The 25,578-nt window shown below is 37.2% G+C and overlaps 1 protein-coding gene across 2 annotated transcripts in view; it reads right to left on the bottom strand.

Moving 5' to 3' along the window:
* The window catches only part of CYTH3 (cytohesin 3), a 48,863-nt gene that overhangs the window by 7,274 nt on the left and 16,011 nt on the right, over positions 1–25,578 (bottom strand). The window contains exons 2-9 of one of the 2 annotated variants that reach the window (XM_015642551.3): positions 16,636–16,718; positions 16,007–16,071; positions 15,537–15,603; positions 11,372–11,490; positions 8,763–8,843; positions 6,633–6,745; positions 5,430–5,578; positions 4,431–4,542 (exon numbers count right to left, since the gene is read on the bottom strand). In XM_015642551.3, coding sequence (XP_015498037.1) covers positions 4,431–4,542; positions 5,430–5,578; positions 6,633–6,745; positions 8,763–8,843; positions 11,372–11,490; positions 15,537–15,603; positions 16,007–16,071; positions 16,636–16,718 — 789 coding nt within the window. Of the gene's footprint in view, positions 1–4,430; positions 4,543–5,429; positions 5,579–6,632; positions 6,746–8,762; positions 8,844–11,371; positions 11,491–15,536; positions 15,604–16,006; positions 16,072–16,635; positions 16,768–25,578 lie in introns of those variants that run through there. The other variant, XM_015642549.1, reaches the window with a different exon arrangement.

Here is a 25,578-nt window from a genome sequence, read left to right as displayed (position 1 = left end):
CGCCTTTACTTGAGCTGCAGCCCAAGCAGTTGGCTGATAAGGCACTGTGGCCTGTAAACTGCACATGAGATTAATAGGTAAAAAACATGTGATAATAAAACATTCTTGTCCTTGGCTGAGATTGCTGTAGGCTCACAAAACAACAACAGAGGGTTTAGTATCATACCTCATCTCTTATTCCAGCTCCCAGCCTTTTAAAGATTAAGACTGGAAGGAATTAAGTTAGCAGAAGAGGATCAAGAAAACCAGAGTATGAATCCACAGACATTTACAGAAATGCAGAGATAAGTGACATACTTCTAAAAGATCAAGCAGATTACAAAACTGCACAGACATCTCAAATAATTAAATACAGAAGCACAGTATCTTCCATAGTAGGTGGAAATACAAGTAAACTAGAAGAAAAGGCTACAGGGCAAAACATACAGAAACAGGAACAGAAATCCTCTTCACCTTTGTAACTCAACACAGGACTTTTTTTTTTTTCAACTCTGGGCAAAGTACAAACTAGGCAACAAGGTAAAAGAAACCATCTCTAATAAAGGGAAAAGCAACTGGCAATGACTTAAGAAACATAAATCTCCAAAGTAAAAAAGGCCTTAAGGCTAAAGGCAGCAAGGTACCTAAAGATAAAAAGTTCTGCTCAAATCTGCAGGTCATTTATATAGAAGTTCTAAAGCTGAAGGAGAGGGATGCACACACCAAGAATGCTTTCTTTTCTCCCGAGTTCATTTAGACAGCACCCAGACAGAAAAGACTGCAACTACACAGTTGGTTGGACAAAAGTTTGGCTTTCTTTTAAAAAGCATTTTCCAATGACCACAACACTGATTATCTGAACCTGGAATAGCCTCAGTCCCCACAAGAGCCAAGCAGGTACCGGAAGGCACCGGTTTCCTGATCAACCAGCACTGTTCTCTCATCCCAGATTAGACAAGAGAAACAACATCCTCCCAAGGACAGATGTGCTGGAATGAGCACCACTGGCAGGACAGGCCCGGATGTGAAGCTTTTGGATCATCTCCAAGCATTCCGTAACCGCCTGACTGGCAGAAAAAATTAACACACTCATGTGTCTGGCTGGAATAGTTTCCTCTCCAGCTTGGGGAGTAATGTCATAGTTTCCCTCTAACTAGAAGAAAGTATTACACAAACCAAGCAATTTGCCAAGGGAAGCTGTTGAAGGCAAGGAAGCAGCTTCCTAGCAAAACAGTTCTAACTTGGACATTAGCAAAGAGAGCACAGGCAACAATTTCAAAATACCTTAGAATGGATGGCAGAAAATGTCATGGTATCAACATCACTCTTTATACAGAAAAATCTGAAGGCTCATAATGTGTCAAGCTGCTCCAAGGACAACTCACTAGCACTCAGCAGCTTTCAGTTTTAAACTTGGTGCATTCATTTTCATTACACCATACTTCAACCGATGCAGAATTGAATGATAATTTAGGCCTACCAAGATAAAGATGTCTATTTAAAGGCACTGGCTAAGTCCAGATAGATAAAACCAGAATTGCTGTCTGGTTGCCAGGTTTGGCACTTAGACTTCACGCAGCCACCTCTGAACAATTCAGCGCAGCAAACTCTTCAAAAGCCTTCTGAACCCTCCCAGTCTTCTAAAACTCAGACTGGTCTTTTGGACAGATGAATTTTACCATATATGAAAGTTTCATGATACCCATCTTCTGCCCAGAGAAAAATCAATATAGTGAGGGATAGAATACTAAAAATGGGGTCCAACTACATAAATGAGAAGACCTGACTGTGAGAAACACCAGATACAAAATACTGTCTTGATATACTCAGTCTGCAAGTAGTCTTAGTCATGTTTATAGTTTTACATAAAAACTTTCTATTTCAACTTTTATGTTTTATGATAAGTGAGCACTTCAGCCCTCATACAGGAGTTTGTCTCCTTAGCATTTCAGCAAGACACAAATTTTTAGTACCAGAATCTTCTAGGACTGAAGGAAACCCTCCCCACTTCACAAGAAGTGCTTCTCAAGAGAAAGGACTGTAAAAACACAGTGTTGTTTTAGACAGCACTCTCAACATACAGTTTAAGACTCCTAGCAAATAGGAAACTTGAATGAGAGGAAAGAAAGAAGGAAAAAAAAAAAAAAAAGGGCGACTCTCAGGTTTATTTCTGGTCATTGCATCTAAACTAGCAATGTATTAGTCTGTACCAGTCTGTGTCTGTGGAAAAAATGCAGTCTTTCACAGAAGCACAGCTCCAGGCATTCCCAGGCTGATTCACCGGAGGCTTCTGGACATGTTTTATTTCTTTATTCAAATAACCCTCATCCTGTGGGAGTGTTACGTGTAACAACACCCTTCTGCTTCACACACCCTTTTACTACTGGGTTTTCTGTGCACTGTGCCTCATCTGCATCCTACACACCAAAGACTCAGGCAGACTTTTCAGTTCTGGCCTGTGGTTTATTGACTTTGCACCAGAGCCAGAGACAGTCTGTGCAGAAGTTCCTGGCAGCTCTCACTCACTTTCAGTCATCGCTTCCTCAATTTTTTTGTTCCTCTATTTTTTATTAGATCTCTTTTATGGGCAGTTTCTTTCACAGAGGATGCTGTCACTCTTATACACACACTCACACTTGCCTGCACTCTCGTTATGTGTGTAAGTCCATGAGGGAGCACTGGCAACAGCAACAGGCACAGCATGGTCTTACACTCAACCTCTTCTCCAAGACGCACATTCCACTTACAACAGCTTGAAAGGCTTTTCTGTTAACCATCATCTCATGCTAGCAAATGGAGAAAAGCTGCAAAGTCATGTTTGAAATTGTGCCAGCTTAGCCAATACAGGTCAAAAAGCAAGAGCTTTGCTTTTTTGTAGTTAGAAAAGGAACTCCAGAGCATCTGTAGCACAGAGGTCAAAATCTGACATTGGGAACACGTGAATGAATTCCAAATGCTTCCTTTCCACATCCATTTCCTTCCACCACAAGCATGACGACCAAGTTCCAGGTGCAATCAGCAGAGGGGGCCCATGGCTCTGTCCAGGCTCTACTTTCACCATCCTCCCCCATGTGTACCCCAGCACACATCCCTTTCTACACTTTAGTCACCATGCTCCAAGTGCAAAGTTCCTCCCACTTTAACACATTAAAATGGCCAGCAACTGGCTCTAGTTTAGTGTATGCTGGTGTTTAAATTTTAAAAATTCATTGTTTTGAAAACAACATCTGAAGTGTCAATCTCCTGTATATAGGAAAAAAAATTCCCTAAGGCCAAGCCAAAAAGTGAATCCCATCAACTTTACAAGAGTCTGTAAAAACAAAGGCATCTTGCAGTGCCAGCAGACTGAACTACCTGAGGTTTCTGCAACCCTAAATTTGAAGCTCATTTAAGACTCTGTTAAAGAAGTTAAATGTATTATTTAAAAAGGAAAACAACGAGGAAAAAGAACAGCTTTTACAAATATATAGTTCAAATGTAATCAATCTTTCAATAATCTATTATCATTGATTAACAAGTAACAAACACTCTGAAACTTCATGACAGAGTAAGACATGTTTACTCTCAGTAGAGATTATTCTTTCCTTGTTATGTCCTTCCATGAATGAGAAAAGTGTGCTGAAGTCATCCTTATTTTTCTGCTTTGCATGTAAATGCTTTCTTCTTTTGCAGAACACACCTGCATGTGAGTTAGACACTGACATGCCAGTCCCTCAGAGCACCACTGATGACACTGTTAGTGACACTGAGTGAGAAAGCAAAATGCTACAAAGAATCTGATTTTTTAAAAAAATAAAAAGAAAAAGAAAAAAGAAAAAACCAGGAGGAAGGAGGAAGAAATAAAAGAATGAGCAACTGAAGAAGAGGGGACTGGAAAGCAATCAGATACGTACCTCCTAATGCAGAATAAGCAGAGACAGCCAGTCACAGAACAGAAAGGTGATAGGTCATAGGCCATAAGGAAAACAAGAAGGCACATTTAAACCACTCATTAAAAAATCATAGCCAAAACCAAACCAAGAGAAACTCACAAATAATATGGAAAAATAAAGACATACAAAAATAACTGTTTGAAGAGAAATCCTTTTTTTGTACACAGAAAACTGTGTTGAAACATCACACAGTTTTCTGAAATGACCTTATGGAGACTTAGTTGTTATTTATCAGTCACAGCATGTGGTAAATACCATGTGGTGTTTCCTTTTTGTCGCCGAGTTTTTATTTCTCAGATCTCAGAAATAAAACTCTGAAGTTTGAAACAAGATTGCTAATTTGAGTATGCAAAATAAGAAGCAACAGCCTTCAGATGTAAAGGAGCTACTTATTTTGGTTCATACATTTTAAATACAAAGTTAAACCTGTTACCTTGACAAGAAAGCAGGAAGACACGGAGCAGCAAACATGCCAACAATGAACAAACATACAGCAGCAGAACTGCCCTTGTGACTAACCTAATTTCAGCAGCCAACCTTCTCTATCTGGATTAAAAAATGTATGCGTTAGATCATTTCCATCATCCTCTGGAATTTTAAATGGCTCATTCTTTATACTTTCATATAAATTCTAGAAAAATAAAAAAAAAAAAAAAAAAAAAAGTTTTTCATTTACATCTCTTTCATAAAGCTTAATTCTCTTAATTCTCTAGGTTCTCTTAATTCTCTAGAAAAAAAAAAAAAAAAAAAAAAAAAAAAAAGAGGAAAAAGACCTCATTAACAGATGTCTTAACAGAAAATGCAACCAGGATATCTTACTGTTTCTCAGCCTATTAGTATAAAAAGCACAGGAAATATTGTCCATAAAATTCTGGACCCCCCCGCCAATCTTTATTTACTACTTTGATCAAGTTTGATTTTAAACTATTTCATCTATAATAAAATCTATTTTCAGTACAAAATTTTTAAGCACTCCTAGCAATGACAATTTTATTTTAACATCAGCATTTGATATTTCAGAGGTTTTGAGATCAGTTTCATTTAGTACAAGTTTTGCCAAATGAATCTGGGTTTTCAGAAAATGGTGTAGCCCATAACACTGTCTTACAGCAGTTATTTTTATTGATTTCTCAAGGAGGGAGCTCCATAAGACACGTGGGAAAAATGAGAGGCTGTGAAGAAAAAAATAATTTTTACCGTTTTTTTCTGATAGAAATGCTACTTTTTTTCATAAGAAGCCAATTCCACAAGAATTTTGCCAGAAGCAAACTACTGAGATACACAGAGCCTTTTCTCTGAAACAGCCTGCTCTCAACAAAAGGTTGGATATAGGGAGAACTAGCTCAAAGTAGCTGTAAATAACAAAAAATGCTTCTTTCAGCTACTCAAATTGTTACACATGCTAGAAAATGTTCTTTTGCCTTCCCCTGACGAATTTGCCTGAGAACTGTTGTACACACTTTTAAGTCTGTTATTAAAAACACAAAGCCAGGCTTTGTCTTACCCAGCCCAACTTACCCTTAGCAATTCCTCTGGAAGGTCTCCACCTTCGTTAATTCCACGATTCATGGAGATAAACCTCTCCACTGTGGGTTTATCTCGCACATTGTGGTTGTGCAGGCTGGTATTCAACATAATGATGGCAAATGAAAGTACGTAACATGTATCTGAAATCAGATTTGAAAAATAGTTTATCTTCCCATGTGTTGTGTGTACAAAGCTGTAAAATTAGTAGAGAGCTCATCCTGACTGATAAAGAAAAAGAAATGGTCAAAAAATCCTGAACACTGTACATAAAAGTCTAAAATCCTTAAGCTGTTGAAGTAAGCCCAAGAAGAAAAAAATGTTACAATTCAAATAAAAAACAAGAGAAACTTTATGAGAATCCAAAAAAATTTAAACTCTTATGAAATCATTGCTATCACCCTAAATTAACATTTCACTTGAAATTCTGAAGTGTTGGGCAAAATGTTCTCTGCACAGATTTTGCCTGAATTATAGTGGTGGATGCTATAATAAACCTGGTCCATCAGCCTCCTCCTACTCAAAGTACTTCCAAAGCTCTCTCCAAAGAGAAAGAATGGTCTCTTCAAAAAAATATTTTGACTGTATTTAAAAAGACTGAAAATGACATTGACTCAATTCCTTGGCATACAGGAGGTACCAAGCACTACTGGATAATATCAGAAAATGACAAAGGAAATCTTACTGTGCCTCTTGAAGTGGTTATGATTATAGTAAATTCTCCCAGAATTCAAGTACAAGATTCTGTGTAAGAAAAAGCAGGATGAAAACCTGCTACAGAGAAGAAAAATGTGCCTGCATCTTTAGCAGTCTGTAGTAGCTGTTTTCCCCTCTAGCTGTTACAGACCTGCTTTACACCAACCTTTTCCCATCCTATCAGTTCCTTAAATAAACTGATCAAAAGCAATATATTTGTGTATGTGACCAAATAGAACAATAATGCCAGGGCATTCTCTGCAGTTCTGTGATGTTTTATAACTGAAAATGTGTTCTGTCCATAAGCTTGCACTTCCTGGACTAGCCAGTCACATTTTCTCAGTTCTCAGGTCTATCTCATTTCACACATCATTTTATCCCTAACTTCCAACTGGCCATTATCTCCTTGCATCACATGTAGATGAACACAAACACACATATATAAAATTATATTTGGATCATGTAAGTACTTAAAAACTCCTGTGGTTTCCTGTGACTGACCTGTAGACTGGAAGACCCCTGGGTTACAAAGGCAATAGCGTGAAGCAAAAGCTTCCATCATACGGTCAATTTTTTGAGCCTCTCCTGGGAGTCTGAAGCTCCACAGAAACTGCCTACAGAAGGGAAAAATAGTAGTTAGACTCATTCCAGTATTTATATATAAGTATTTATTACAAATAATCCAAAAGAAATGGAAAAAGAAAAAAAAATCAGCATTGTCTATATAGAATGTCCTAGAAATATGTTCTCAATCTCTCAACACACAAGTCAGGAGCTATTATAAAGCAACATGCACAGATGGCTAGCCCAGTAACTCAGCCAGCAACACTGCATGCTATCAGGCAAGATAATATGGCAGTTCATATTCTGAGGCTCTCTCTTTTTTTCCAGACTAGTAAACAATTTTCTGTATGCATCCCATTTTTGCCATGAGAATGCTATGGGGGAAAAAAATGAGTTCAATCCTCCCTGGGTTTCCTGGCTACAAAATGCAATGAACAGTCAGCTAGACCTTACTCACAATGTAAAAAGACACATTATACAAAATATTTCTGGTGTTAGGAGAGAAACAAGGAATACAGAAAGACTTAACATATTTACTTAAACTCATACAAAACCTTTTAAATATGGTAACAACAACAAAAAACCCCCACTGCTTAGAGAGGTGATGCCTGTCTACTCTAAGCTCACCCTACAACGAGACCTAGGTCTTAAAAAGAACAACTCATGTCATCATTTCAGTAATTTTGTACTATATGCAACAGATCTTGCTGCTGCTTAGAAGCATAAACTGAAATACAGAGTTCACTTTTGTAACTTATTATTTCTACACAGAGGTACACTGGAATGCATACAGGACAGAAGTCTTCACAAATTTATTTTGGCACACTGTGGCACAAAAATGTTCCAATGAATTTCATAATTTATTCTTTTATCTCTTAGCAAAAGAATTATCTGAATTAAACCAGGACCTAAACCAGCAAACTTACATGCGCTGCCATGCAAAACAAGTTCTCACTATTTCCTGTACATTGGATGCCAATATAACAACCATTTATTCCTGTCTTCATTGGTTTTCATTTTAAGACATTATACTTAAGTGTCACAGGCCATCTTTAGTCTGTCAGCTCTATGTACTGTCTTTTACTCACCTCATGCAAGGTTCCAACCCAGATCACGAATTTTGTAAGCTACCAAAATACAAACATTTAATAGTAGCAGCTGCTAAGAATAAAGTCAAACCTAACATCAAATCAGGTAAAAGAGGCAGGAATATGAAGCTTCCCAGACAAGCTTCAGCAGCCACAGAAAAGGCTTCTTTGGCCCAAGCCTCAGGCATCTCAAGTTATCATCACCACATCACTCAACCATAGCAAAGCTGTTCTGACTCCACATCACAAGGCACTGCACCAGAAACAAAGATCACACGGACATTTCCATTTATCTGGTGTCAGGAGGGAGTCACTTGCGGCAAAAAAACAGGCAGAACTGTCTAAATCAACTTAATTTGATCAATCTGTTATGGATTTTCACCAAGATGAGAAGGGATCTCACAAGGTCACTTATCCCAGATAAATCAAGGGAACTGTTCACATAGCAAGGGGAAAAAATACACTAAGATATCACACTTTCTTTCACATGACAAGTGGGAAACTGAGGCAAGCAGAAGGAAATCACCTGTTTCCAAGTTGACCTCTCTGTGACTGAACATAATCAGTGACTACTGTCAGTGGATTTCTCCCCCTCCCTGCCCAGAAGGACAAGTTGTGGTGGAATAAAAAGAAGAAAATTACTTATTTAAGTAAAGAGTTTATTTCTTAACCTAGCCCTGTGCTAAGATATAAAACAGGTCTTCAAATGTCCACATATGGCAGGCACACCAAGGAGTAACAGCTGTTTTAGTTTGTATTTGTCTGAAATAACCAGGAGTTCTCACTCTCAAAGGCAGCACACACACACAAGCCATCAGAAGGGTTAAACAGAGCTGTCTCTGCTCACTTGCACAGTAATTTGTACACTTGTGCTGAGCTGTAGAGCAGCTTTCTGACAAATAAATCAACACACTGACTCATATAAACATGTAATTTGATAGAGGAAGCTTAGTTCAAAAAACAGAAAGAATTTACTCACCTTAAGGCTTGTACAAGATTGAGATCAGCGAACTCATGGAGTTCAACAAAAGCCTGGAGAACTTTAATATTAAATTCATCTCTGTGAAAGACAAAAATGGAAATAGACAATTATAATTCTGACCTTTAAAAATTTGTTAGTTATCTCAATTTGCTTATGAAAATAAATAAGGAAATAAACAATCATACTGAGCAAATAAAGCCATCAGAAATAATCTACACATTTATTTGAGAGTTATTTTCATATTTAACACTAGTACTTTGCCCATTTTTGCTGGTAGGTTAGCAAAAGCCAGTACATTTGAACTTATTTCAGAACTGCTTAAGTGACCTAAAAATAGCCATGCCTTCTTTGCTTCACATTTATTATTACTGTACATGCCTTGACATAGGAGGATACCTGAGAAATTTATTCAGTAAAAAGCCTTTTGCAGATATTGTCATGAATTCTTAAAACAATGGTTAATGCAAGACTAATTTCTTTAGCCATACAACAAACAGACTCTAGATTTCCACTCTAAGAATGAAAAGCATTAAAGCAGTATCTCAATTTATGTACAAAGATAAGAAACTAAAATGCTTCTATTGATTGTATCCAAGGAAAAAAAAAAACAGCTTTTGAAAAAGAGCTACTTATCATGTACTCTACTCTTACTCCATTGTCAAGAACTGGCACAACAAAGTTAACTAAAACCAGAAGAGGTTTGGAATGGGCTTCCTCTCGCCCATCTCTTATATTAGTATGAAAATCATGAGCCAAATTAAGCTTTGTTTGATACAAGCGTGTTTAAATTCAAAAGTAACATTTAAACATCAATGAACACATGAAGACTATGTGGATGGGCAGAACTTGGCCTATACCATCAATGAGCTCCTGTGCCAGAAGAATAAAGGTTTATAATCCTCAGGGTGTGCTTTAAATACCTCACCAAGACAGAATGTTGCATATCAGCCTCCACCCGAAAGTAGAAAGGTGTGCACCCACCAGGAATTATCTGTTGCTTTGCTGACTAACTGCATAGTCAGATTAACCTGCAACACTCAGGAGTAAATATCTTAAAACCAACTGTTCATTCATTAGCATGTTCCCACATTGTTTACAGAAAAACATACCAGTTCTCCCAGCAAATCCAAGCAATTCTCATCAAACTTAGCAATGCAGAATTCAACTGGGCAACTGCTTTTCAATGAAGTGGCATAAGAGTGTAATAAAGGAGAGCACTCCAGAGGGATATGTTTTTACTTTAAGCAAATTATTTACTTAGTTTATAGGCATGCAGTGTTTGTGTTGGGTACACCTCCAAAGACACAAGACAAATAACACAAATGCTCCAGGAAGCCACTTAAAAAAAGGAAGTGAAGGCTTACCCACATAGAAAGAAACCATAATTCTTTTTTTAGGATGTAATTAATCCCTTATTTATTATAATTTTTGCTATATTTTTAAGTGTCCTCTTATTCCATTTCACCATTCACTTTCAGTTTGCTGAGTGCTGTTTAGACTATAAAATTCAGTAACATAGAATCTCTCTCTTTACGGCAGAATGTTATATAAATATTTCAGTCTGTTGACTAACCTGGTCTTCAGCTATATTTAGCTAGAATACAGAAGTAATTTATGATGGGCCCCTGAGAGGGGGTGGCAAAGGACAAGAGAATGTCCTCAGACATAATTCTGTTATATAAAAACTGTTGACATGTCTACATGTTCTGCATAGAGACTTCATAACAAAAACCTATTTTCAAAATGCTCATATTACAATAAAAACTTTCACTGAACCTATGAAAGCCAAGAGGAAACTGTTGAGCAAAAACCATGCAGTTGCTGCTGGAATCAGACTGAAGAGTGTCTCAAAAGGGATCTGCCACAACCCATCACCACAGGAGCACATCCTAAAAATGAATCACCTTAGAGAGCTCCCTAAGTGGCACTGGAACATGTGCCAGCATGAACATACACATCCTCCAACCCACTCCACTGCTGCCACTCTCAGCTTTTTTAAATCAATTCCTGGGTTACACAGGAATGGAAGCCATTTGCATTCTGTGTTTTGCAACGGTGTACATAAATATGCACACTATATGGTTATCCTACCAGGATTGATAAGGACAGGGTGCAGCTGCCTGGCAATGGGAAGTGTGTGTGTGCAGGGAAGTGACAACACCAAAACCTGCTTGCAACTACTGGCCCAGGAAGTACCTGTTTTAATAAGTAATTTCTTTACTGTCCAATTATTACTGACTGTAAATCACTCCTCCTCTGGTCACAGTACTGAGAGTTACCAGTAGTGTTGCAACACAACTCTCAGACATTCCAAAAGCTCGTGATATTGAATTCTGCACTACAGACAAATGTTTTGGTTTACTCAAAATACTAAATTATAGTTAATTAAATATCATTCCATAATGTACCCATGAAAAAGTAACAACCTAACAGGAAGAAAACCTATCACAATATTGTAGCAGTTTTACATCCCCACTGTAGCTTTTATGGATCTCAGAGTGCTCGAGCAGTTCTCTCCTGCAGCCTGTGAGGAGGAAAGGAGCTATCCAAAACTTGTAAAAGTGCTTTGTAAGCTCAAGAGCAAAGTTCCAATATTTTTACTTTACCTTTCACCGAGGTAATCTCCAATTACTGTTTTATTTAATCCTTCTCCTTTATAAAGGAATTGTGCAATGTCTTCTGCAGTGTTGTGCAGGAGGTCATTTTCTATCAGAAACTGTATTCCCTACAAAGAGAAATTCCAAAGGAAAAGGAATGTTGTCTTCTTCCACAAGTATTTAAGTAAATATCATTCAGAATATTTGGTATTCATATACTGACGCAGACATATACATAGCACATTAAGAGTTACACTACCTACAGATTTTTATTTATTTTAATAAAATGGTAAACAAATGTTTTTCAGTTAGATTAGCAATATTTAGTATTGGTTTTAAGATGAAAATGAGAACACATTTTTAAGGCTAGAAGTACTAGGTGGCAGTTTGAATCCCTCAACCATAGAAAGATCAAATATTAATTGAATAATGATTGCATGTTGTTCTTTGGAGCCAGTGTATGAGCTGGCCTGTTCCCAACATTGCATCAATGTCTGCAGAGCCATAATCTGCAAAATCATATAATGAAGAGGTACGTAGAAACAACTTAATTACCACCATGACACAAAATAAAGCATCTGGTATAATCTACAAACTGCAGCCCAATACATCAAGCCACTACTTGCAGTAGAAAGTCACAGCTGAAGATATTGAAACTGGTTTAAAGGAGTTTATGCTGACATTGAGATTATCAGTGAATTCTGGTTGTGCTGGAACTAAACTATTCACAAAGGACTGGAACTACACTACTCACAAAGGGAGGCTCAGTCAGCTGCTACCAAAGGCAGGTGGAGAGTCTTACCCTGTCCCTCAGAGGGTACTTGATCAAGCCCCACGACTCCTACTCCTCCATAAATTACTGCCCTACAACTGGCACATGCTAGGGAAGCCTAGAGGCTTCTCTGGAAAGCAGCAAAGAAAGAAGACTAAGAGTTATACACAGATTATGGAAAGGATGGAAGGGATGCTCTGACACTGATCAGGTCATGCAGAGAAAATCATACTCTGTACAGCTCACAGACCCCAACATAACACTGCTACTCCTGCTGGCTTCTTCAAACTCTAACAACATACTGGTGAAAAGTAGAAATGGAAACTTTAAATAGCCTTAATGTCTTGCATTCCAAATATGTACAAAAGAGGTTAATAAATTATTACTAATATTGTCTACTAGACTATTTCAGAATTTCAAGAATACTAGTTTTTCAATTTCTGCAAGTGAAGGATTATTTATTTCATTACGACTGAAAAACTTCGATTTTTTATAGCATACATGGCCCTCTATTAACATTCAAAAAAGTTATCCTTCTTTTTGATTAATTCTAGTTTTTAATAATGAAATGGCTACCTGCTCGACAAAAAAAAAGGTCAATTTTCTCACCTAATTTATCAGGGAAAGTAAACTGTGATGTTATAAAGTTTGAAGCTTTCTTTAGAAAGTGTGGAATGCAATTCTCCCAGAACAATTTCATCATCATCTGAAAACTTTCGATGCCAGGTATCTCTGACAAATTAGTATTTTTATAAGTCATTTCACAACAGACATGATTTCTTTGTAAAAAATATACCCATTATATCTTGAACCAGAAATTGCTGATCTTTCCTCAAAAGTGATCCCTTCAAAGCTTACTTGTACAATATTTGACTATAAAACATAGCACTTTTTCCCATCTCAAGTTATACAAAAAGCTCTCATCTCTGACAATCAAAAGAGAATCTTTCCTCTGATATCAGAAATAGCAGGTTCCCTTGGTTCAACACCTGGACCATATTATTCATGCTTAGTATAAACAGACTGATCTGAATAGGTTTTTTGAAGTTGTACAAGTTACTGATAATGGACATGTGACTTGCAGTATGGAAAACAAATTTCTGTGCACAGAAACAGACACTTTACCATATTGCAAAAATCAATTTAATTTTCCTTTTCCTGGATTTTTAAAAATTATTCCTAAGATATTAAAGAACCAGAAGTCAAACAGACAGGAAAAGTAATTTGTCTAGGACAGCAACTTCAGTGTCTGGAATAAATGGCAAAATAGGCCAAGTAAACCCCCACCACCTCCTACACTATCTTTTGTCTTGATGCAAATTTTCTTTCTGTAGACTGACAGGAGACAGATGACAGCTGTACTAGTTTAACTTACCCACACAAAACTCATGGCTACAGACATTTTCAATATTCACTACAAATATTGCATGGATTTTATTTTTTTTTTACATCACTGCAATGAAATCTGCTTTGAATTTCATCACTTTTACAGTAACTCAATTATAAATTTTGCAGTTATTTAAACCCTGCTTTTGTCACAGAGAATTCATTTACTGGGCCCAACACAGGCAGTACCAACTTCAGCACGGTGAATTTCCAGCACAACTTTGTCTCTACAGAGGGATTCTTGAAATGTTTTACAAGCTTTACCATTACAGCCTTTCCCACACAAGCTCACCAAACCCGAACTCCCAAGTACAACATTGTGGAAATACATAAAACACACCTATTTTCAGAGGGGGTAAGGGAGAATTGCTTTACACACACACACATGAATGTGTAATGGACTTCAAATAAAATGGTAAAGGAAAATCACCTCACTGTGTTCCTGCTAATATGAAAACATGAGACCTCTGTTACCTGATTTTAAAGAAGGAAACTTGGTGGGTACAACCCAAGTATTATTACCCCAGTTCTTTGGCATTCCTAAATCCAGAGACCATCTTCCCTCCTATTTCTGAATGAAAAACATCCTTTTCCCAATGAACACCAGGTAGCTTTTCCCAGCACCATAAGGATGTACACCTCAGCTGTTTGTAATGTAACACAGCAGCTGCAAACAGCACCATGACCCAGCTTTAGAGCAGCTACTGCAGCCACCACTGATCACAGGCATTATAAAGAAATTACTACTCTAAGTCTGTTCACCACATTTAAATTATGTTACAGTAGCAATGTGGCCACAGCATCTATTTACAGAAATAATTTCATTCAGCAAGAACTATAACAAAAAATAGTTAATGCTGGAATGAAAGCATCTGACATCATCCTGTGACTTTGCCACAAACTTCTAGGACTTGAAAGAGCTGGAGGACCACAAGAAACTACCAGGATATTTGGGGGTATTCTGCCCTCAACAGAACAGAACTTAAGCAGTCACTAAAATGGAAAATAAAAATAAAAGACATGGCCAGCAGTTTAGAAAGGGATCTTGTACTTGAGAATTTCTGGCAAACTTGAAATAGTCTGAAGAACAGAAGCCGTCACTGTACTTGGAACATTTCAGAAAAGCCACAAAAATTTAACTGAATTCAATACACTTGGAAAGAAAACATGTCAAGAACACAGAAAAACAAATTCTAAATTATTTCCAAAAAGACCTTAAAGAATACCTTTCACAAATTCAAAATGGAATCTCAATTGCAAACAATAGAAGACAATAAAACAAAGCAAGGAAGATAAAATATGAAAAGGCTAAAGGTCAAATATGTCAAAGAAGCTCTTTTAAGTATTGCAGGGGAGGTAAGAGAACGTGCAGGTCTCCAGATTTTCCAGGAAATTAACAACTATTTAAGAAACAGAGAGGCACTCCAGAAAGAACTGCATTACTTCCTGGCTACATGCAGAGCAGATTTCTTGAAACTGGCAACCAAGCTTGTACAAATCAGATAGGTACACATGTACATATACAAAAATACAGATGTTCACACATGCCTTTTTCAGCAACAGGCTTCAGATATCCAAATATAAAAGTCTGCATGAGAACAAATTTTAAAAAATGGCAAAGGTATTTTTAATGATAAAAATTGAGCATTTAAGAAGTATGGCCTTATTAACAACCACACATCAAAAAAAAATATTTATATTTGACATATCAACATAGAACACCACTATCAGGTACAAAGCAAGCCAGGTCAATCAATATCTGGCCTATTTGGTTGTTGATAAGTAACCTCCATTATCAAGGACTTGTTTAAGTGAAAGAAGCACACAACTGGCATCTGACCTGACAGCTGCTTCCAGTTTAACCCTCTGCTCAGTGTGTTACAGGACGTGTAAGTAAGGCCTATGAACTTACATTATCAGAAATATTTCTTATAAAAAAACATAAAAGTATTTGTCATAGATTGTACTACAAGCAGAAACTTGATTCCTGACAAGTGAAAAAAAAAAATTCTCTACCTTCTTAGGGTCCATGTTGAATTTCTTCCTTCCCATGGCTATTTGCTTATTTCTTTGTGTAGTTTTGCTACATATGGAGACAAAAAACAAACAACAGTCGCTCTTTTACAAAAAGACTTCTAGATGAGCTTTTAATTTATGTTTTGGCTACTTTTATTTTCTACTACAAAATCAAGACATTCATTTTTATAATGGAGAAAATTATTACACAATTTTCAACTCCTTTAAGCAATTGCAGCTTCAGAAACCCATATCCATATCAACTGGACAGTAAAATATTACACTCCATACAACATATTCTCTATCCAAACAAATTACACACCTGCATGGGATAAAGCCAGGCTTTATTACAGACTAAATAAAGGTAATCCATCGTTTGTTTAGGATGGGAAAGGTATTTTCATTTGCTGTTCCTGGAATACCTGTTCCAAGGTCCTACTGAATCGTGTCAGTATGTTGGCATTACTTACCTTTCTTCTACACTAGTCAGATTATCAATTTCAGTCATAACCTCAGCAATTTCAAATTTTAATCTCTGTCAAAAGAAGAAAGGACAGTACATTAACCTACATTACAACATCTTTTGAAATAATCTATCATATATAATCATATGATCAATTAGGTTTTATTTTCTAATATTTGTTATTTACCTGAAGAAAAGTGAACAATCTTAGGGCTTCCTTAGATATTTAAAGATTTTACCACAACTGAATCACTGTTAAGCACATGAATCTGCACTCTCAGTGTGTGCTCGTGCCAGAGCACCAAGACCAAGCTGCCATTATCAATTAATAAGATTTCTTTACCCACATTTCTCACTCACTCCTATCCTGAATGCAAATCTGTTTAACAAGTTTTTGATTACACAGATCAAATGTGGACATCTGCACATATTGCATTACATAAATTCAGAAGTTAGTATTTTTAAAAGCAGTATTTTTAAAACCACACATATGATGCATAAATCTTGTTCACTGTTAGGAGTATTTAGCTTAAGTAGTTTACATGCTTTTAAAACCATTAGCTGAAATTCATATTTAAGTCTGTAACTTAATCTACTGAAGGAGTCTTATAAGGATCTTTACAGTAAATCAATTACCTCAATATCATCAATCAGTTCTTTTTTCCTGCGACGAATATTTAAAAGCTCTTCTCTTTCTTCCAAGGAGAGGTCATCAGGCACTGGAATGGAGCAAAATGTACAATTTTTTAGCATTTGCAAACATACCTCATCATCACAGAAAACTTAATAAACTGATTAGAAAAAACAAGCTTATATGGAATATCAGGACATATCTTTTACATCATTTTCAGGAAAAAAAACAAAAAGAAATTAAAACAAACAACACAAATGAAACCTAAATCTAATATATTTGTAATCAGCTTTATAAAAATCCTAAATGGGGTAACTGAATGAATGACTATGGACAGAATCTATCTTTCAAAAGGAAAACAGACAATCAAAGGCATCTTGTTATCATATAATGTGGCAAGATTTGGTTCAACAGCTTAATTGCCAAATTCAAGTCAGATATAATTACATATATATATATATAATTCTACCAAAATTCTTCATATAAATTCATTATGATTCAGAAGATATGATTATCTTCAAGGGAAAAAAAGCCAAAGAATAGCCAGTGCTACACACAAGATGTGTGTCCTGATGCTGACACCCCCTAATGCCAGCAGTGTCCCTTCATCTGGCTGTTTTGGAGAGAGAGATGCAGGCATGTACAACCCAACAAACACCCCTAACACCAAAAACCTCCCAGCAGTAGGACACACAAATACAGCAGCAGAATCAGTTATCTAACACAAACATGGCTTTTGCCTAAAATTGTTTAGATGAGTCTGTAGTACTCAAGTCAATTTTAGGTTTATCCTTGGCCATGCTAAATCATATATATGACCCTGCTGATAAAAAAAAATCAGTTGCTACTGAGGATGCCAATGTGTGTCTGTCACTCACCCTACCTTCACCCTGTGTCTCTGTCTGACAACCAGCAAACACCAAAAATCATTAGCATAAAACTGCTGCTTTTCTTGAACAATCAGATGATTCCCAGCAAGAAACTTCTTTGGACAGAGATTACTTCTGCTCATTTGTACAGCACTAGACATCAACTACAAATGCTCACCTCCTGTGCAACAATGCTATAATAGCAATTCTAATGCTACCCACTTTCTTTGAAATAGCTCCTTAATTATAGAACAGCTTTTCCTCCCAGCACAGCAAAATGGAACAACAAAAATAATTAATAAGGTATGTAAGAGCAACACACAACAAACGTAGCCATTTGGGATGGTCAAGGCCACTGCTTTATGTACTATACACACATAACAGACTGTAGCAATAGGATTACAAAGAAAAGTTTGGCTTGAGAGGAGAGTTTTAAACACACATTTGGAACAGAGTTTCTGTTCAAATCCTAATAATGAAATAGATTGATTATTTCAACATCCAGTGGTTAAGCTCCTTTCCTTTTAGGATCCAAATCATTACAAAATCCAAATGGCGACAGACCTTGTTAGACATGAAGTAATTATGGCAAATAATTTAATTTAACTACTCCAGATACAAACATGATTAAATTACTTTCAGTTTAGGAAATGGCAGTCTTCTGCTGAACAAACAGCAGACTTCAATATGTTACCTGCTTATTCTCTTCATGTCATCAGAAAGCCACCCACTCTTAAAAATTTCTTGCATGCACTTTCTTGCATGTGGTAGGATTCTTTTCCATCAAACCTTATAAATACAAACATCACATCTTTGTCTTACATGTTTACTCCAAGATCCTAAACCACAAAAATTAAGGACTATACACACACTATGTACATAAACACACCACAAATATTCCAACTAGTTAACTTAGTACTGACCAAAAATACTGTTACCCAATGCTGATTATAAAAAAGGCAAATCATATATAACCACACTCTTAGTTAGGAAGCACATTCTGATATCCTTAAAGCATTTCTGCAGTACTGTAGATGAAATTACACTGCAGCTTTACAGTAGCAGTAAGAGATGCTAACTTTTTAACTCTTTGCTGCAGCAAAACATTTTGGTAACTCTCACCTTCACTGGTAACTGGAAATACTAATCAAACCTCAAGCAGAAAATCCACTTGAAGCAATAAATATTTAGATTTCATAGATGGTGTTGCTTTTTCTTCAAGCCGAGTTACAAAACCTCTGGATTAGCCAATACGACAAACCCTTTCCAAACGTGCACACAGTGAGTGGTACTGCAGTTTCTCCTCCCTTACTCTACTACACAGTGAAGGCTGCTTGGGACAGGTTTGGAATATCTGGAACAACTGAAATTGCTTTTTCAGAATCAACGTGAATTGTAACAGTTTTCTATGCACAAGCAACCCACAAAAAAAGAGAAATCAAACACCTCAGTGTTTTCCTGCAGCACCCAAATACTGTCTGCTGTATTTTCCTCTCCTCTGATCACAGCCACAGTAGAGACAAGTCTCACAGTATAATTAATGATGCTGTTAGACAGAAAGAAAAAAAGCTAAATGGAGTCAGACTATGTTTTGCATTAGGAAATAACATCAAGTATTTATCTGCCAGCTACAAGACAAGCAGTCTGCTGGAAGATTCTGCACTTGGAGTGCACGTAGATAAAACCGGACATTAATGCAACATCTTTAAATAACAATATTTAAATATCAGAGCCAAAATATTGTCAACCTTTTGACAAGAACAGAAGAGTCAGGATATAACTGAGTGGGAGCTACAGTACTGCTCAACTTCTAGAAACTCTTAGTATAGACAGTATTTTCCTTCCCCTCACACTAACAGCACAGAGAGGGGATGATTGACTCGCCAGGATCACTCCCAAGTGCACTGTCCTGTAGTCACATGAATTGGCCTCTGTGTGATACTGAAGATGTCTGGCTTATTATCAGCCTTCTACTGGTTGTCTATCAGTGCTTTCCTTCTCCAGTGCTGCTCTTTATGCTGTAGAAAATGTATCAGTGGGAAAATCAATGCACCAAACAAAGTTTCTGAAGAGACTTTACAAGGCATTACACCCTGGAAGATGTCTTGCTCCAGGAGGCCCTGTCACTTTATGGCTCCAGGCCCTGCTGTTTCAACTCTGTGTCTTAAAGTCTAACAATATTTCTGTATTTCGACTGAGACTTTTTATATATTAACATAGGAGGGCAACACACAGTGGTGGATTAAAACATCCTTACGGTCCTAAGCAACCATTGCAGGTACATGGTAAGAGATTATCTGCTCTGGCAAGACCCCTCCCAAGGCCACCCTTTAGCCTCCAGAAAACACTTTTTTTCCACCCTGGGTTCACATATTCCTCCATAAAGAACTCATGGAGCACATACCATGCATTTGTTCTGTAAAACAAATTTTCTAGCTGTCCTCTCTAAGTCATTTCTGGCTTATTTTTTTTCTTTCACCAATCTAAACACAAAGTAGACAGGATGGGAGGAGTTAGTATGAACATTTGAATACTAAAAAATAACAAAAGCATTTCAATACAGTGAACAAGCTACAGCATTCTTTCATGCTGTCTTTTAATCTTTAAATAAAGACAATGTTCTAATGTAAGTAATTTCTGTGAAATCTTTTAGCTTACAAGGAGAGCATTTCCTTTTTCTAGAACTTCAGAGCTTCAGGTACTACTAAATAGAAAGTCAATATATTACTAATATTTTATTTATGAGGAACACATTTGTTGAAAATACAAATTCTACTCTCGGCCAAACAGAAAGAAACACACAACACCATATATGTTGCAATACTACTCCTACTACCAACAGAAAAAAATAGAAAAATATTTAATATACTCCAACTTGGCCTATAGAATTCCTGTAACTGAACTAAAGGTACTTAAATATCCTGTAAGGCAATACTTAATGGAACACACTTTTAATACAGTTCTGTTTACTATACCATGTTAGGGAAAACAAACAAACTGCATCTCACCACAGAAATCAGTGTATTGTGCATCAGTTATGATATCACTTGGTTAAATAATTCTCCACTATGGACAGCCCAAGTACAATATCCAAAGAAGAGCATTAACCCACAAGTCTCAATATGAAGCATTTTGAGCTAACAAGCACCAAAAAACCCAGAAACTTTTAGAGATTGAGAAAGAACTGCAACAGATCAGCTTGCAAAGAAAGTTCCCACAGATTAGTGAAAACTAGAGAAAATCCCGTAACAGGAAACAGAAATCTAGTACTTTCCATGTCCATAATCATACCTTCATCTTTTTCAGTAGTAAAATTTAAATCTTTTCCAGCTCTCCAATGGTATTATAAGAAGCAAAACTCCTGTGCTTAACTTCACTCATTACCTTTAGATTGTCAGTCACCAGCCAAAGTCTAAAGCAATCTCACTTGATCCCTTCACCTGACTTCAGAGTTCAGTCCCTCAAGAGGACACAGTAAAATATCCACAACCAGCAAAAAGCAAACATCTAACAATATCTAACACAGAAAAAACACTAATTCTGTAACTCCACTTATGTAGCAATACAACACTGTGACTCTCATTGCTCAGCTGACTTCTTGGTTTCATAAAGATAAACATTTTCCTTCTTCTGTGTCAGTCCCAAATTAGTGGTCTTCAGTATTTGCATTCCAAGCAAAGAAAAATTAAATGGAATTTAATTTTGCTGCAGTTGAAACATCTTGCAAGTGTAAAGATATTTACACAATGCAAGACTTAAAACTAAACAAACCTTTCCTAACCCATACACAAAATGGGTAGACATGTTTCTTCTGGCCTTTAAAATAATATACATTAATGTCTGAGAACAAATCTGATTGTCTCAGAACATTTGCCTCAACGGATATTCTCAGGCTATTCTCTCTTCCTTTCCCCCTACATGTTCCCTTTTTTAAAAACTTGATTACAGGAACATTTTCCAGCTTTCAGACAAGATGTATAAACAATGCTCCAACCACTTGTGGCTATTAAAAATTCCATAGAAGTTTTTGTAGGAGGACATCCTTCTGAATAGATTCACTTCACAGTGCAGAAACAAACTGTATCTACATTAAATTCCATCAGTAAAATCAGCTGGATTTGGCTGCTTCCTTAACACCTTAACTATATGAATCTGCTATTTAGTTACTGCTGAGCATGTTCCAGCATAGGAACAATGACCCTTGCATTAAGTGGGAAAATAATCCTGTACACAATATCCTTTCACACACAAAAAAAAATCACCAGTTGGTGGTATGAGGAATCTAGGACAGAATCCATGGCTTGCAGAGTTATTTTGAGTTTTCAATCACAAGGGACTCTGTGGCCAGAAATCACATTAGTGGCCAAACCCAGAAGAGAACCTCCAACGCATATCCATCATTCTCATTGTTTAGCTGCTGGAAATCACACCATTACAAGATGTTCCTGAAAACATTTTTTTTCTCTAGCATAAGGACATACTTTGCAGGAAAGTTGCAGTTAAGATATTATCATTTTGTTCTTATAATAATATGAGGGGGGAACCCTAAAAATATTAATACTATTACCACATAAAAATACATTTTCAAGAATTTAGAGGAAATCATTTTCCTCTGACGTGCTATACCTTCGAGATTTTTCCTTTTACTTTTGCTGCAAAGCAGGTTTATTATATCAGTCGTATACATTTGTGTCGGTTTTTTTTAAAGCAGACAAGAGCATAAAAAATGGAAATATGAAATACATTTTTTGTTCTATATAAAAAAGATCCAGCAGGGTAATAGTACCATCAAGCGTGAAATCATCTCTTGTAGAAAACAAACAGTACTTCTTAAAATCCATAAGAATTACGCCAAATAAGATTATGTTTTTGTTCTGGCCAGGAATAGCCCTACATAATTTGTTAATGTGTTAGTCTCTCCAGTCAAGCAGAAAGTAGACAGTTGCAAAACTGCGTAAAATTAGGATCCAGATAACACTTGAGTTGGAGGGAAGGAAAATTTCACCTGCCTCCCAAAAACCATCTTATTTCAAATATCACAGCTGACATGCCTTGCCATGGTACCTGCAAATGTTTCTGTCTACGGAGTACAAAAGGAAGAGGAGTCAGCAGCAGGAGCAGATGTGTCTTTACAAACTGCAGAGAGAACACGAGCACCAACAGCTGTGCAGGGGAACAGGGAGTGTAAAGGCTTCCCAGAGCTCTCGCATGAGCTGCTAATCCTGCCTGGGAGCGATGAGCTGCCCTTCTTAACGGCACCAAAGCACAAAGAGGTGCTTTACAGCAACTTCCAAACCTTCACCTTCCAATACAGATATACCCACAGAAACTGGAGAGGCACCTCCCTGGCTTTTTAGGTCCTAATTAGGCCTCTAACACAGATACTGGCCATTAGAAAGCAGGGTGTGTTTAAGTTAATGAGTATTTATTTTTTACTGCCCGTGCTCTTTATTTTCATGAGCAGGCAGTATTGAAGGTCATGACTGTATTAGACTTACCTCCTTTAATTCAAGAGTGTGTCTTATTTCAACGTTTTTATGTATTTCCATTATGAAACCAAGTGTTTTGCAGCAACTAAATAAAAGAACCACTCTCAATCACATAAAGGAGCATCACTTGGGGGAAAAGAAGAAAAAGCACACAGGAACAAGGTCTGAGCAAGATTTCATAGGTAATGAGTTGGTACCTGCTCCTGTATATTCCTGCACTGCTTTGCCATTAGATGCCCAGACCCTGTTTTTTCCGAGTTGTTTTTTCCCCCAGTTTAGCAGGACAAACGGTTTCCCCATGGGAGGACAGAATTGCCCAATACAACAAAACAGGCACAGCAGAAACCCATGGCAGCACAAAGGTACAGGGGACAGCAAACCCCTCGAGGTCAGCCAGCCCCAAAATACCACCCTTACAGGCTATATTCTCTAAATACTGAAAGTAGTTCAACCTGATATTAATAATAGATAAGCATGGATTTCCTTTCAGAAGCATTTTTCTTTTGAAGTCACTCTACTCCTGCTTCAAGATCAGAAGATGCTTCTAGGCCAACTTTTCTTTCTAAAATATGTAAATACAAATTACTGAATATGAAAAGAAAGCCGAGTTTAACATTCTAAGTCTCTTACCCAAATACATTAATACTTGCATTAATAATATAAAGTGTTAAAATATGCATATCCATGCATATTTAAGAATTGCAGAAAGATTTTATGCCAGCTAATGTGGAAATTAAAAAGGGAGATGGTTGGCCGCACTGTAGTGGTGTGTGTTTCAGAGAGGGCTATGAACAGATTAGCACAGATACAGGAAATACTATCCAACATAACATGTGCCTTCATCAGCATCAGTTACCAATTACTATTCAGGAATTCTGGTGAATCACCATTCTGATTTCAGTGTTACAGCTACACACTGTCACACTATCACATCTTAACATCACAGTCCTCTTCCAACAGGGAAAACACTAACATCGAAGTAATGTGGGACAAATGCAACGCTGTGGAGTGCCAAGCACTGTAAGTAAAAATGCACAGTCTTGTTCTGTCCTGATGGCTTAGGGACAGTGGGGCATTTATACTGCCTTGAAATTTTCTTACTCTGCTTTCACCTTTTTAACAAAATAACTGCATCTGATTTATTTTCTGCACAGCAAATAATGATGAAGGGTGATCAGAATCAGCTTTGTGTAGTAATACCACCATTATAAATACAGATATCACTCTTCCAAAAGGAAGTGGCCTCAAACCTGTTCTTTACACTGCATCAAACCAACAAAATACTGTCAAACAGAAACAAATTATTTTTTCCCCCTCCTCATTATGTATGCTGCAAGGCAGAATGTCACAGATAAATGATTTTGGGAAAGCTCAGTAATAATTTTCTTTCTGTGAAGCATTTGTATGTGTAAAACTGGAGAAACAAATGGGGAACTTATGTAGTACTGTAGCTGAAATCAAACAAATTTTCTCTGATGTTTGCATTTGAAAGCCTTTGCTTAGAGTACATTATATTTATAGTATGCATTAACACAAATTTAGTCTTTGTAGAGTGGAAGTCTGCAAATTCTGAATTTCTTTTGTAAACCTTCATGGCAAGATTCAGGTCACAAAAAATTTTAGCACCCCCTGAGGAAGAGAATGACCCAGCAATAACACATGGGGAGACCACAGCTGATAGCACATTATGTATCCACTTGCAACACAGAACAACAGCCACTTTTCAAGTGGGAGTCTTGGGAAGGAAATCAGGGCTCCCCCTCAACACTATCTAGGAGGTGAAAGGAACAGATCACCATGCCAACTATGCACAGCATAGCTAAGTGGCACATTAGAGATATCATGTCTTTAGCTGAAACCCTTCATTCACTACAGAGCAAAGAAAGGGCAGCAAAAGAGCAGTGGATTTTGCTTGCCTGCAGCAAAAAGAGAAAATTCTGAAATTAAAATGTGTAGATGCAATAGCTTTCCACAAGTAAGATCTTTTAAGCCACACAATAGAAGCAGGATGTACCTTTTATCTTGGGGCATTTATGGTCTTGCCCAATACAACTGCAGTGTATTACTAGACAGAATTGTACAAAGAATTGGATGAAAAGGGACTGGACGCTCCCATGACTAATTTCTATGACAGTACACCTCACTTCTGATTGAGCCAAACACACAGACCACACAGACAGGAACTAAGGAACACACTATCTTTAAACAACTCTTTGGATGACCAGCACAGGAGAGAGACCTGCTCAAACTATTGATGCAAAACAGATGGAACAAGTGGGAACCCATACAGATTGGGAAGCTGGATTGCCTGAAGTACTGCAGCCACTGCTCAGGATTTGGTTCTGTGGTCATTTCAGCACATTTGGGATGACTCCCAGCAGCTCTGCAGAGTGAGGCAAAGCTTGAACTACTGACAGAAGAGCAAATACTCCTGTCAACTTCTTTTCCTTGTCAGTCGGGACAGGACTCTTTCTCTGAATCATCCCAAGGAGTATGTGTGGAGGAAAAGGAAAGCAGGGCCACTTCATCTCCCACTGACACATGACTCCCAGTAGTCCCTGTGAACAACTGGACTAACCACACATCCTGC

The sequence above is a fragment of the Parus major genome, chromosome 14 (assembly GCF_001522545.3).
Source record: "Parus major isolate Abel chromosome 14, Parus_major1.1, whole genome shotgun sequence".
NCBI lineage: Eukaryota > Metazoa > Chordata > Aves > Passeriformes > Paridae > Parus > Parus major.
Note: the sequence above shows the minus strand (reverse complement) of the source record. Positions and strands in the feature narration are given on the sequence as shown.